Source organism: Sciurus vulgaris (genome assembly GCF_902686455.1).
Source record: "Sciurus vulgaris genome assembly, chromosome: 1".
In the NCBI taxonomy this organism is placed as follows: domain Eukaryota; kingdom Metazoa; phylum Chordata; class Mammalia; order Rodentia; family Sciuridae; genus Sciurus; species Sciurus vulgaris.
The window spans coordinates 165,929,355-165,945,022 of NC_136461.1; the positions used below are offsets into that span (position 1 = coordinate 165,929,355).

General features: G+C 36.0%; 1 protein-coding gene across 1 annotated transcript in view; it reads left to right on the forward strand.

The window, feature by feature from the left end:
• NECAB1 (N-terminal EF-hand calcium binding protein 1) overlaps nt 1–15,668 on the forward strand; it is a 147,239-nt gene that overhangs the window by 56,795 nt on the left and 74,776 nt on the right. The window contains exon 4 of the mRNA XM_079143806.1: nt 7,878–7,903. Within this exon, the coding sequence (XP_078999932.1) occupies nt 7,878–7,903 (26 nt within the window). The remainder of the gene's footprint in view (nt 1–7,877; nt 7,904–15,668) is intronic.

The following is a 15,668-nucleotide window of genomic DNA, read 5'->3' on the forward strand; positions in this document are numbered from 1 at the left end:
ATGAGACCTTAGAAAAATTTCCACGAAAGCCACATGTTTATGTTAGGCTTCATGCCTGACTTAAGAGAGAGTAAGGTCAAATATTTTATGGTCACTTGGAGACTGACCTTTTGCATAAACAGTTTTTGTTCCTCTGCTGAATGTAATTAAGATCTCCAAAGAGCCAAATGGAGGAGTTACAGAGTATATTATTGTGTATATAATTATTGAACTTACTGCTGTTAACAAGAGTGTATAATTATAATAGATTTAAGCTTCCACTTATGGTGCAGCAGATATTCTTTGCAGATTGTGTTTCATTTCTAAGGAAGGGATGCTGTTTTTGCATGGAGACATAGTGTGAAGGGATAATGTTAAGAGGTGGAGTCTGGCAATGGTGTCCCATCTCTCTGCTGTGGCCTCTCCAAAAGTTACCTTCTCTCCTCTGAGCCTTTTGGTTCAGACCTATAAATATGATTGACTTTCTTCCTTCAGTTGAACCCGCCTCCCTCTGTCTCCGTAGTCATGCCTCATTTACTTGCTCTCATGCCTTGTTTTGGTTTGTTTGTTATTCCCACAATCCCAGAGTGCTGGATTCTCGAACCCAGGCCTCCAGCATGAGAGGCAGGCACTCTACGAGATGGGCCATATGGCCTGCACTTCATTCCTTGTTTCTCAGAGTCATTGTTAGGCTCTGCCTGCATTGCCAAGGCTCAACATTTCAGGAAAGGATTGAAACTATTGTGTCAAAAATTGCCAAAAGTACTAAATGTAAATTGCAGTAGTTCTTCTCCAGTCCTTACCAGGCATTTTCTTCAATACTTAGAGGTCTTAGAATGCTCTCCTCCTGGACTTTTGAGACTCCAGTCCTCTGACCATCCTCTTGAAGTTCTTTTGCAGTTCCTCTTCCTCTACCAGTGTCTGAAGTAATTGATTCAATTCCAAAAGCATCAGCCAGGTTCCTGCCTGGTGCCAGTTGCTCTGTTCAATACTTGTATATCCAGTGAGTGAGATCTAGTCCCTGCCCTGGTGTAACTTGGAGTCGGTGGGGACAGAGTGACTTCACTATCTTCATTTTAGTAATGATGATGGAGATGTGAGATGGAGACTTGCATAAGGAGTCTAATGGTAGGTTCTTCCATGATCCCCCCCCCCCGTGGTCCTCACTTGAATCAATTTATGTTGCTTAACTATTCCTGTGGCTCAAGGACCCCCATGTGCCACTGACTCCAAATATCTATCATTGAGTCCCAGTTCTTTATGAGTAAATAAGAGAATTCTTAAGTCAGACATACTTGGTTTAGAATCTTAGACCCACTCCTCATTAGATGGGTGACCTCAGACAATTTATTTTAGACCTAAGGCCTAGTCCCCCCACCTTATACAATAGGATTAATGATATCTAAGTCTTAGAGTCCTTGCAGAAACTGAGGCATATCGTGTAAAATTCTCAACACCATATCTAGCATTGTCCATGCATGTTAGTTGCATTTAACTATGAATTTTTTTTTGGGGGGGGCGGTGCTGGGGATCGAACCCAGGGCCTTATGCTCACAAAGCAAGCACTCTACCAACTAAGCTATCTCCCCAGCCCCTAACTATGAATTTTTATGTGTTTTTCTTTTTTTCCCCATAATGAACCCTGTAGGATATACCAAAGTTTTCATTTTGAATTACCAAATGTCAGTTGATCTAATGCAGCATAGTAACTTACAATTTCTGAACTAGCTCTTTAGTTCACAGAGTCCTGAAAGGACAGCAAAGTGATGCACAAGCCAAAAGGTGATGCCACTCCCTAAGTATAGCTGTTTGAACTGCACAGCACATAGGACCATGCTTTTCCTAGTTTCCCAGGGCTGCTGTGACAAAGTACCACAAACTGAGCATCTTAAAACAACAAGAATTTATTCTCTCATAGTTCTGAAGGCTGGAAGCCCAACAAAGAAGTTTTGGCAGGACCATGCTCCCCTGAAGTCTCCAAAGCAGAATCTTCCCATGCCTCTTCCAGCTTCAGGCGGTAGCTAGCAATCCTTGGTGTACCTTGGCACGTGGCTGCATAATTCCAATCTCTATCTCCCTCTTCACATGGCCTTCTCTCTGTGTCTCTGTATCCAAATCTCTCCTTTCTCTTATAAACAGACCTTATCTTAACTTGGCTATATTTATAAAGACCTTGTTATCTAATAAGATCACATCTGCAGGTACCAGATTTAGGACTGAATAAGTCTTTATGGGAGAAATCAGTCAACTCACTACAATGTGTATAGAAAATGTTTGATTAATATATCCTGGATGAGAAAATGAATTACTTCTAGCTTAAGACAAATATGTTTTTCTAATTCCATTTTGTCTCTCATGTATGAGCCTCTGTTTATGTGTGAAAAATAGCCTGACCTTAACTGGCTTCAGTATTAGAGAAGTTCTTGCTTATAGTACCTCCTGTAGTCTGAACTCCTACTCCATAGTCCACACTTCAAACTAACTGGTTGCCCAGAGCTGTCTGATGCAAGTCTCTATAGCCCTCATCTCCATACACTTAGGTCATTTGACCTATGGATTACAGTCTCTCACCCACTCTGCATTCTAAGAATGAGTATGGTCTTCACAGAAGGTATTTAAAAAGCTGTCACCAGGTATTACTTGTATTCTGGGGCCCAGTATCAAGTCACACTATGTCAACAGTATGGCCTTATATATCATCTTGTATCTGGAACTGAAGACTTGTCTTCATTATAAAAATTAATCTCAACTTCTGCCCTGGCTCTGGTTTTCTGGGATCACTGAGCAGTCCAAACCCCTATCTGACAACGCATGTAGGATCCCCATCCCTCAAGACACAAGGCCTGTGTTCATGCTGCACCTTACTATGCTACTGCAAGCTCGGATTTCTGGTAACTAAAACATTTGGCTCCTGCCTGTTGGGTTGTGTGAATCACATCTGTTCCTCAAATCCCTTTGGCCCTTATCTGTTATGTCACCACATTCCTTTGGGTTAAAGTCTTCCAGCTCATAGAGCTCAACTCAGTTTAGATGCTATCTGCAGCATCTATCTATTGCAAGAGGCACATTTAATCCCATGTCTTAGCCTTTCCCACAATCCACCCTGTCCTTTTCCTATAACCAAATTCTTGTGTAACCAACTGGAAATATAATTCATAGAGTTAAATGTCAGTCAAAAATATTTTCAAGGTCAAGTATCTTCTAATCTCCCAACTTTGCTTTTGTTGATTTTCATTACTATTTTGTTTGGAAAACTGGAGCTACCTCAAGACATTTGCCCTGATGATTAAAAAAAAAAATCTGTGTGTGTGTGTGTGTGTGCGTGCGCGCGCGTGCGCACACACACACTCAGATCATTCTTAGTGAATTGAGAGATCATGATGTGACTTTGTAAAATGAAGAACACAATGATGGCTGAGCATATTTGTTGCTTACAGTCTGCTAGTTTGCCAGTGAACCAATGTATGCAGCACTATAGTACTTCATCAGAATATCCAAGCATGTTGCTCACTGAGTCAGATTCTTCTTGTCTCAAATACTGTTGAGAAATAAATATCTTTATAGACCAAAATTAACTCCTTCAGTCTATTACTAAGTCTAGTAGTGCTTAGCAAACTACTTTGCCAACTGAAAACAAGAAATTCTTTTGCACTGGTAATTTTCAGACTGGTGAGTGACATCAGGGAGCTCAGTATAACATGAGCTAGGATTCGGAATTTAAAGATTTCAGCTAAGATCCACCGTGTATGGAAATCTCAATTTGAAAAGGGAAAACTAAAAAAAGAAGCAGCAAAGGAGGAGTATAAAATGGTGGGTTTTGAGTAAGAAAGCCACAATTCTTTTTTCTTATTTATAATAAGTTGGAAGGGTAAAGCCAGCTAAGTGTGTAGGAAAATATGTCAGAAAGATAACTAAGAAAGTTGGCCTCAGTATGAAACTGTTTTGAGAGCAGAGATTCTGAATTCCCAACAGAAATTAGATTGCCTGTCTCCAATATTTTCTCTTTTACTGAGTAGCAAACACAGTTCTTAAGATAGGAACTTGGTTTCTTCACAATTTAGAGTGCCCAGCACAGAAAAGTCAAGTCAAAACAACTTCCACTACCTCGAAGTGTTGTAAATGAATGGTGTTGAATTGTGTGTGTTGAGCACCAGGTTCAACTGATAGATTTAATGCAGTTTATATTAGATAGATTCATCAGAAATTAAGTAATCTGAACAGAATCACTATGAACCTTACCTATTATCCTTAACACCTCTTACTTTTTCTGATTTTTAAAAAATTTTTAACCACAAAGTTATTTTATTTTCCCCATTATAAATGAAGTCTTCTAATAATAAAGAAAACAACAATTTAGGAAATTATGGAGAACTGAAAAACAAACCCAGCCAAAGTCCCTCATCCAGAAGCAAAGTGGTTTACTATTAATATTATTACTTATTTTCTTCCAGGGCTTTAAAAAATGCACTTTTTATCCTTATATATAGCATTTATTTCTGGCTTGAAATTTGTATAATTTTTAGCAAAAGCATGTCTCCAAGCTATAGGCAATTTTTTGGATACATTTTAATGATTCTATGATGGTATACAGTTTACATAGTTACTCATCTAATGAACATTTATGTTTTTCTTTTCTTTTTCTTTTGTTTTTTTTTTTTTTTTTTTTTCACTACTGCCTATCAGGCTTCAGTGAATAACTTTGTTCTTTACCTCTCTTTGGTATCTAGCAAAGAATTCATTCCCAGAGTATCATCCCTCTGGTTCTGTTTCAGTAAGAACATGATGACTTATAAAGCTAGCATTTGTTCTTTCCATTTAGCACACTTTCTCTAATTCATGTAATACAATGGCATTATTAAAATAGTATGGGTTTTTGCTGTAAACATGATAAAAAACAGTAAAATACTACAGGTCATCAGATATGCTCTAAGTATGTCTATGGCTTACTATTCCTTGGAAATTCCATGTTACCATAGGAAGGAGATATATCTCCATATGAAATCAATTCTACTAGAATTCACCCCAAATCAATTCTACTAGAATTCATTCATGTGAGCCCACTGTAAAAAGAACTGTCTTGCTACCTGCTACTAACAACATAGCACAAAAACAGCTGGATGAAGGCGTGTTTGAGACCACAAACTAACATTTGACAGACACAGTCATCCTGAGAAACAAGCAGAGTTACTGTCTTGCACATTATTCTGAACTGCTGTTTTATGCTATAATCCAAGTAATTTAATTTTCAATAATGGATCGAGGCTCTTCATTCTTTTGAAAATTCAAAATAATTCTCATTATGAACCATTGAGCCGTTCTGAGGAAAATAGAAAAATAAAGTGACCTTTAATGTCTTTCTCAAGTCTGAAGTTCTATAAAAACACTAAGATCACAAAACATGTATTTTAATGACCAAAAGGTTTGCAGTAGAACTATTAAAAATATCTAAGCTGTCTAATTCTATAGCCAATACATTTTCAAGTTTTGTTGGTTTTACCTCAAAATTCTTCATATCTGTTCTTTTCTGCCTCCCTCCCAGGCTCTGTTATTATATATTGTTTTTTAGCTTATAATGCAAATATAGATATACTGATTTTTTAAATAAATTATATAAATGCACCTTTGTACTAGTATTTGTACATTTTTAATGACACAAAAGTGAATTTAGAAGTTTAAGACTAAATATAAATACAAACAGAAGTTCAAATATCTCTTCTTCCCCACCCCCACCCCCAGGGATGATCTTGCACACCCCTTGGGTTGTATGTCCCACTCAACAACTGGCCCAGACTGTAGTAATAAGGCAAGGTGGACTCCTGGCCTCCTTTTCATACTCTTTCTGTCCAATCTCAGCTCACCTGTCAGTGACCTTTTCAAAGAGTAAATCCTACCATGTTACTCACCTTCTTAAAATTCTTCTTTGATTGCAAGTTGATAAAAAGGTAAGGAGAACTTCTTAATTTATTGCATCAGATCTCTCATTGTTTAGTCCCACTTTCCTCATTAATGACCTACCTTTTGGTCAAAAGAACCACTCAGTATTTTGGAATTGAATAGCATATTCTGCACACTTTTAATTTTTATTGCAAATTGTGTTTGTTTTTTCTAAGCAGAAAGTTCTTTTTTTTGCCTGCCTTTTCTATTCACATGTAACCTTTGAGATTTAGCTCAGATGTATTATCCTCTATGAGATATTACTAACACTTTTTGCCTGTTCCACATTTTCCCCATATCAACTATTTCATTATAATTTAATTAGTTATTTATTGTCTGAGTCTACCTCTTATTTAAGCTCCTAGAGAGTAGCAATCTGATATAGTTTTGGTATCTACTGCAAACTCATATATTGATGGCAGTTGGATCAGTGCCTAGCACACAGCAATAAATGTTTGTGGATTACATGAATGAATGTCTAGGAACCCACCAAAACTGTTGCATAAGACTTTATATATTCTATTTGGTGGCAAATGCTACTTTACAAAAAAGTTCACTAAAGTATGGAGATATTTATCCAAGATCAAATATTCAGCGACATAGAATGATACCTTGAGTTTAAAATTATGTAGCAATATGATTGGTGGAACTGGTTAAAGTACCAGTTTGGAATATTCATCCCACTGTCCCTCTGTACAGCAAGCCTACTGCTATTGAAAGGAGAACTGGTTTATAAAGGTTATTTACATTCAACTTTGACGTGTAGAAACTGTATAAATCAAAGACATTCAATTAACTGATTTTGCATTTGAATTTTAATAGACTTTAGCATCTTCAGGAGGTTTATTTCTATTCTTATTCCATTCAAACTTTTATTTTTTATTTATTTATTTATTTTTTTTGCGGTACTGGAGATTGAACCCAGGGCCTTGTGCTTGTGAGGCAAGCACTCTACCAACTGAGCTACATTCCCAGCCCCTCAAACTTTTTTAAAATTATGAATTACTATTGTATTATTAAATTATTACTAAATTATTAAATTTAGCACTTATTAATATGGTGACTTTTATCCTTTTTGGAATTTCGATGCAGTCTGTTATATTGACTAATATTGAACCATCTTTACATTCCCATACCACCCTTTTCCTGGTCAATGGCATGATTCTTCTGATAATAATGTTTTATATATGCTAATGTTTCATCTTGGAATTTTGCATTTATCTTCATAACAGTAAAAAGTTTCTAATATGCACATATAAATATTGAGACATGTAACTCCTTTATGTGTTAGAAATCACTTGAAATACAATTGAATGAAATTTATCTCGGAGACTGCATTTAGGTATGGACATTCTAGAAGTTCTGTCAGATAAGGAATCATGATAGTTACCATTAATCAAATGCTTACTTTGTGCCAGTGAATCTCAAATTCTTTATTATGTATTAACTCACTTAAAACATAGGAAATATTATTATTAACCCTATCTTGGGGCAGAAAAGCTATGACACAGAGATGTAAAGGACCCAGAGTCACAGAGAAGGTAAATTGTAGATGCAGGATTGGAACTCAGGTATTCAGGCCCCAAGGCTTATATTCTTCACCATTATGTATTATCTGGCCAGGATGTTACAGAGAGAAACATAAATTCCAGGAATTATTTTTTCAAAGATAGGATCTGATATAGTATTGTTAATAACTTCTATGACTATGTATAAACAATGCAAAATCTTAAAGAGCAATATCCTAAATACATGCTATTGATTAATATAATAATATAGATTTGAGAATGAGTGTAATTTAACTGTTAAAAATTTAAGTGAAAGGCCGAGGGTATAGCTTGGTGGTAGAACTTGTTTATCAAGAGCAAGGCCCTGGATTCAATCCCCAGCATCACACAAAAAAGAAAACTTATAAGAAAAATATTATCAAAGTAGTAACACCTTTTTTCTTTTCATCTTTTCAGCAATCTTGACACAGAGGAACTATGTGGTAAGTTACTTTTAGACCAATCAAACCCATTACTTGTTTTAGAAGGGGAAAAATTATCTGATATATTTCTATACACCTTGAAATTAATGTTATATATTAGGTATTCTTCTGCAAAGTAAATCAAAGATCTCAAGGGATTTTTCTGTAACCATGAGTTTCTCTCAAGTGTGCGTTTCACTGCAAAATGAGTTGGGCTTCATTAATTTGTTCATGGAAGGAGAATTGTTATTGTAATCGGTGCATTAGTTTCACAAGAGCTATGTCTCCACTAGTTTGAATATATTTTTAAATTGGTGTTTAATACAACTTCATTATTCTCTTCACAATATACTGTGCAGAGCCTTTTGTTACTGTTTTGCAAAGCTGTCTCCTTGAAAGGTAAAAATAACTTTGTCCCATACCTGCCTAAACTGTTCTAGAATTTTAAATGTCACTTAGAAAATAAGTGATTCAAATGGGAGAGATGAATCTTTACAAATGCCTGGTTTAATGGCCTCTTCATTTATTTTCTTCATCTTTGTAGTTGGGAACAAAAATCAAAGATTAGAAATGTGCAAGGGTAAATATATCTCAAATTTATTCTTTGTTGTGGAACAACTATGGAGCATTATGAGAGTATTCAATATGAAATAGCCTTATCTCTGAATACTGGAAGGTCTGAAGCTTTACACTTTTAAGATAAACGGATAAGATAATACCTTTGTTCATGTTTGGTCTTATTGTTTAGACAGTCTGGAACTTTTTGGTGGTTAGAAGTGAATTTCTCTGGAACTTCTAATTGAAATCACAAGTACTTCCAGAGTCTTATGATTTTTATAATTTTAGAGGTAATCAAAACCTTTTAAAAGGGCATTTTATAATTCAGAAGTGGTTTTCTTCCATTTTAACAAAGTACTTGAACAAAGGTAAGAGATGTGATTCTGGGATGAAGTTTGGAATGCAGGATATTGGGACCATAATTGAACAAAACAAGACCCTTATCACCAACCGTGAAGTTTTCACACTCCAATCATCATAAAAAAACTATGCTCCCTGTAGGAAGGATATAGTGTCCATCCCAGGTTCAGGGAGAGGAATCCATCTGAAAAAGCAAGATAGGGTTATGCAAGGTACGTTGGTATTTAAGCAGTTCTTTAGTTAGTTATGAAACAGCAGCAGGGAAAATCCTGCCAAGTGTTCACACATGGTTGGGCAGTGACCCCCTTCATGCATGGCAATACGTGTGCCAAGGGGACAGAAGAGCCCTGTGGGCCATGCCACCAGTTTCATGTTGAACAGCAATCACCATAAAGGTCAAGTCCGGGTTCACTCTCCTCCATATGTAAAAGACCCCTACCAGGGAAATAAAGTGGAAAACTGAGAAAATTCTCTAGATCATTACACAAAGGTATGGGATACATTTGTCCTGCAAATATCAAAATATGTCAGACCAAAGTAATCATTTTCTCAAATCATTTACATAATTCATTTTATTTTCCATTTAACTTTTCCTGGTAGACCCAGCTGATGAGAAAACAGATAGTTACAGGGAATTTTAGGATAAGGACATTTAGTATCTCTTCCTTATTTGCTATCTTGTCTATCTATTGTCATTAAGGAATATTTTATTAAACTATCTTCCCTTTAAAATACTACAAATTTTAAAGTATGGTAGTGTATCTTCACTTGATCATCCACAAAATTTTTGGAATTTTCTTTTTCCATAATAAAGAACCTGACTAGGAAGCTACCCTGTATGTACAGAAGAAGACTATGATTTTTTCTCCTTAGTTCTTGTTAAGAAACTAGTAGATGAGGCTTTAATTCAATAGAGTTGTTCTATATTTTTAAAATCCAGTGATTGTATTCCCAATCATGTTATAATCCTCCCCCTCTCTGTTCAAGAATATGCATTTTAATTTCCAGAGTGTAGTTTCATTTCTCATTATTTTGTGAATATAAAGTAAATATTTAAGTTGGATTCTAATCAAAGCCAAATGCTTCAATGCTAGCAAGTGAAATATGTGGATTCACACCCTGCACAAGTTCCCTTCATGCGCGTGGGAGCGGGAGTGCTTGATTGGCACAGAAAGGAGGTTTCATGTACTTTCTTCTAGAAGCCAATTAAAAATTCCAGGTATCTAAGACTTTTAATTTGTAGCTTTTGTTAATTCATCAGCTTACCCAATTACGGGCCCAGAAATAAAAATCTATTAAAATATTGATTTTTTAAAAATTTCTTTTTGATTTTAATTATGAAAGTAAGATTTAATTACTATTTAAAAATTTTTAACAACACAGAATCATGTAGGTGTATAAATTAAAATATCAGTCTCTCTTCCCCCATTTCGATCTGTTCTAACTGCTTTAAACATATTCTTCCAAATGGTTTTATGCATATGTTGACACTGATATGTGTGTATATATTATTGTTTTTCAACAGCAAAATCACATTGTATGCTGGATACAATTGCATACTGTTCTACCTCATTTTATTAAAAAATGTACATAGAATCCCATTTACCTTAATTTTTCCCCTTTTAATGGATTTTGGGATTATTTCCAACTCTGCTCTGGAACAATAGTATTGAAGTAAATAGTCCCATATGTCTTATCTTTGCACACTTGTTCAAGTAGTTCTGTATGTTGGATTCCCCAAAGCATAATTTCCTAATTAAACTTTTTCCAATATGCACACCCACCCTCAGTCCATAGAGTGCCAAGATTATTCACTTTTCACATAAAATTACAAAGTCCTTTCTGAGTGCAGCTTCTGGCTCTCTCACTTCTATCAATCAATAAGCAACTTGCTTTTACTTAGACAATTGTGTCTGAATTCTAACATTGAGGCTGTGGTTTTATATTCATGCCATCTTTAGCTCCAATCTGAACAATCGAGAGTATGATCATTACTTTCCCAGTCCTACCCAGTTGATGACTATTTTCACAACCCTTCTCATTTTGACTGAACCCTTTTACAAATCTTGAACTTGGTAGCTAAGACTTTTGAGATATTTATAGATGACTGAAGAATACTTGCAAAGAAATTTCACATAGCTAGGGTGCTTGATCTGAAATCATCTGCATGAAAATTTTGTGGCCAAGGTAGAATATATTTACTATTGTGACTTCTCATCTAGTTGGTTGTTACCTACCAAATGTTAAATTATTTTGAAGGATAGATGAAGTCTGTAAATAAGATTATAAAAGCTGATGGTATAGGAAACTCCCAGAATAAAAACTGACTAGCTTCATGGGCAATATTCCTTTTAGTAGTGATGTGCTGGACACCCCTGATCATGCCATAGTGCTGGGAACCCCTGATCACACTGGAGCGCTGGAAATGCCTGGTCATACTGCACAACTGTATGAGCTTGCTTTTCCAGAGCCTGGGCTGTGCTGAGAGATCCTGTGTCAGTGAGACTGAGTGCTGGGAAATCAGAGAACTGTTCGTCCTCTTCCAAGCTGTTAGAGCTGGTGTTCTATCTGGCAGGTGCCACTAGGTGATTGAATCATAAAGCACATTGAGTGACAGTGATCTGCACCTCCTCAAAATAACCCATATTCTGGATTGCTAACAAATGCCTCTTTCAGATTATTGGGGTTTTTAACTCCCTGTCATCTCAGTTATTTTCTCTCCTCTCTAGTCTACTACTTCAGGTGTTCCAACAAGGCACTGTGGGATTCATTTAAATTCTTGAAAGTGCTTTGTAAGAGCCAGTTGCCAGTGCAACTTTTGTGGCAGCCCTGGGTCCTTTGGTTCTGATTTGTAGTTCTCAAGCCAAACCTGAAAACTCAACAATTGAGGATCAAGGTGCAGAATAAAAACAAAAAATAAATAAATAAAACCTGTCATTTGATGACACAACACCACTGATTAAGTGCAGTAAGGAAGGGAGAGACTAACCTCTCATTAGCATTTTGCTACAGAAGATGTCTCATTGAATATGCATGAGAAGATAATTTGCTTTCTGACAGATAACTTGTTTAATACATCTGTTTATAAATTGTACCCTACTCTTTCATTATATTCAGTATCCAGATTCTTTTTACTTTCTAAAGGTTTTTTCACTTAAACCGATAAGGACTGATTCTCATGCATTTCCTTAAGTGCAATATGACTTTGTTAAGCCCAGGCCCATAATGGGAACTCACATGCAGGTCTCAATAAAAGTAGGTCTTTTTTTTTTTTTTTTTTTGCCAGAAAGTGATTGTTACCCAAAGGCAACAGTTCCAAAGAACCAATATTTGTTCCAAATCTTTATTTCTCTCTAATGCCATGACTTAAGGACAAAACATGTTTTCCTGGCTCACATTTTGTGATTCACATGAAAAACCTGAGGCACAATAACTGGAATAAACCATTAGTCCAGGTTCTGCATTCCAAAGCCATCTCTGACCTCCTCTCCCTGTTTACTACATCTTAGGGTGTATAGAGAGACTGCTGAAGTTCTAAACCACTATTCTCCATTTACCCCATAGCATGGCCATGGTCCTTGTCCTGTGATGGAAGTGCTCCTGGCAATCTCTTGATGGTATCACCAGCATTCCCCAAATCATTCACATTGTATCCAGGGTAATCTTTCTAAAAAGACAATCACTGTCCTTTTCAAAATTATTCCATGACTTCCTATTGCCCATAACAGTCTCGAATTTAATCTACATATCATAATCTCCTAGGAACCTGTAAAAATGATGATTCCTGGACCTTAACACCAAGATTCTGATTTAGAATCAAGATCACCTTATAAGTGAACTTAATTCCCAACAAATATCCTAGAACAGTACTTCTCAAACTTAAATGTACTACAAATTACTTATTAAAATGCAAGTTGTAGCCTGGAGCAGTAGTGAGAGCCAGTACTCCAACAGTCCCAGCTACCTGGGAGATGAGACAGGAGGATCACTTGAGCCCAGGAGTTTGAGACAAGCCTGGAAAACATAGTAAGATGCCATCTCAAATAAATGAGTACGTTTTAAATGAGCAAATTGTGATCTAGCAGGTCTGGGGTGGACCTGAGATGTTATGTTCCAGTAAGTTCTAACATGAAACTATTAGTCTATAGACGACACTTTGAACAGCAAAGACACTAGAGGATTCTGATGCAGATGGTCAAAAACACTGACCTTGACCTGCAGATAAAGTTAGAGAACCTTTCAAGGAATACTCCCAGCACATCTGGCTTCCTCTCTTACCACTGATTTTTAGTATCTTGCTATCTCCCATCCTCAAATACCCCCAGTCCAGCCTTTCATGTACTAGTAATGCTGAAATACATGTAGTCCAGTCAACATGACAAGATATCACGTACTTCCTTGCCTCCCCTCTGGTTGGCCAGCAGGTTAGTTCCTATTTAACTATTATTGATCTATTGTTGATCATTCTTATGTCATCTTCTCCAACTTACCCAGGTAGACTCAGGCATTCTTTGCCTTCTATTTGAATTGTATCTCATACCTGAACTCTTGAGTCATTGTCCTGACTCAACGATCATGTATATTTCAGTTGTTGTAATGTTCATCCCCTATACCTGTTTGTAGTCTCCTCAGAGGTAGAGGGTCTGCCTGTTCATCTCACATTCAAACTCCTATTACAGCCCCTGGCACATAAGAAACACTGGATAAATGCTTTCTGTATTAAAATGAGTAAATGAACACTAACTGTAGTAAAGTGGAAGGGATTTATCTCCTTGTAACTATGTTAGAGGTCTCTGACTCTATCATCTAACTTTCCTCTTAGAGTCATTGCAATGCAATTCATATCCCTGACACATATCCCTCAGTGAGGAAGCCATCAAAGAGCTAGAGTCATACTAAGCTGCAGCTCCTCAAAATAACCCTGACCTGTAGATTTCTAGTTTACACTGCAATCTAGGACTTGGATACTGTAGTTCTCTCCCTTCTCAGAATTATGTTCTTTGCTTCTTAGGCTATTGCTTGGGAAATTGCTGTTTTCTCCCTATCTACTTGAAGAATTGAGATAAGCAAGTGGATGAAGTTCAGATGAATTAACTTCAAAGCCACGATTCATTGTCTTTCTCATGGCTCTATCAGCACGTGTCTGTATGTGCTGACATACATATGATTTCCAAGTGGAAAGACAAATTCTCTGCTGAAACCTTAACTGACCTTAACCTAGGCCAAATATCTTGTCTATATCAGGAAGAAATATTTATTTTAAAAGGTGGCATTATCTCATTTTATTTTTATAAGATTTGTTTACTATCAAATTCTCCTTTCTACTTTGTATGTTTCTGCTACTTGCATTTAAAACCGCTCTATAATTTTCTATGAGATTATGTATATATTAGCTTGCCCTTTTGTATTTTTCTTTACACTTTTTGCTTCCTTCAACTTATTCTAGACTTTATTCTGATATTTATTATTTTTCCAACTTATGAATATTTGCAACCACATTAACCTCATGCTGGTTCCTAAGAGTGTTGTCCACGGGGACTTCATTTATCACAAATAATTGCACAGACAAGGTTAGACATCTTTGTCAACCCTATCAGAAAGTCAACACCATAACCAGGAATTAAAATGCCATGTGAAGCAGACATTTGAGAAGTATTTTCTTATTTCACATTTAACTCTATCCTTCCTAAAAAAAAAAAAAAAAAAAAAAAAAATCTTTTTAAGAGATGCACCAATATGGTTTTTGAGGATTTTATAATCAAGAACGTATTTTTGCTTTCAGCATTTTTGCTTTTAACCTATGTGTGCAAAGATTATATTTTGACAATCTTAATCATTGTTTACCTGTGTTTTCATTTTTCTCAGGGAAGTCTTCACATTGACTAGTAAATGTGTCAAAGGCACTATTTATTATTAATATCAGTGTCAACAAATAATTACACTTGGAGCATTACATAGATTAATCAAGGCAGTTTCCATCAAACGTAATGAAATGTATCCCCATGATCTCAGGTGGCTTACAGGTTTCTTTTTTTATCCTTTCAATTTAATTTCATAAATATTTATGGCACATTAGAGGAAGACAATACAACCAGGCACAGTGGTGCACGCCTGTAATCCCAGTGGCTCAGAAGGCTGAGGCAGAATGATCTCAAGTTCAAAGGCAGCCTCAGCAACTTAGTGAGGCCTTCAGCATCTTAGTGACACTCTGTCTCAAAATAAAAAATAAAAAGGATCTGGGGATGTGACTCAGTGGTTAAGTGCCTCTAGGTTCAATCCCTAGTACTAAAATACATAAATGAATAAATAAAGAGAAACAATAATAAGCTACACTTTCATCCAAAGATAAGTCAGTGAGGGTTATTTATTTTCTAGTAGATAGAATGTCTATGTTTTTTTCAACATGTGGATTTCTGTTAGGTTTAGATCTCTTGTTTTAGAAATGTACATATTTCAAAAGTAAATATGAGGTTCTGCTTTTATTTCTGCTATATTTAGTCTATGTTCCATACTTTTTATTTTCATCATAATATCCAATACACTGTTTATTCCTGTTAACTGAAAAATGTCATAAACATAACTTCTGCTCTTTGAAAAAGATGGTTGAAAAAAAAAAAAAATCACGGGGTGCCAGGAGCAGTTCCATGACAGTGCCAGAGGAAGCCTCTCCTGGGTTTTGCAGCATCACTGATTCCTAACCTTGAGAGAGCTTAGCTTCCTTGAATGTTTCCCAGAAGAAATAATAAGATATTGCTTAACTTTATTCTCAAATTACTATCCCAGTGAGATCTACAATAATATACTATTAAGAACAATTTTTTTATTTTTTTATTGAAACAGCCCTGTCAGTAAATCCAGATTCCTTTTT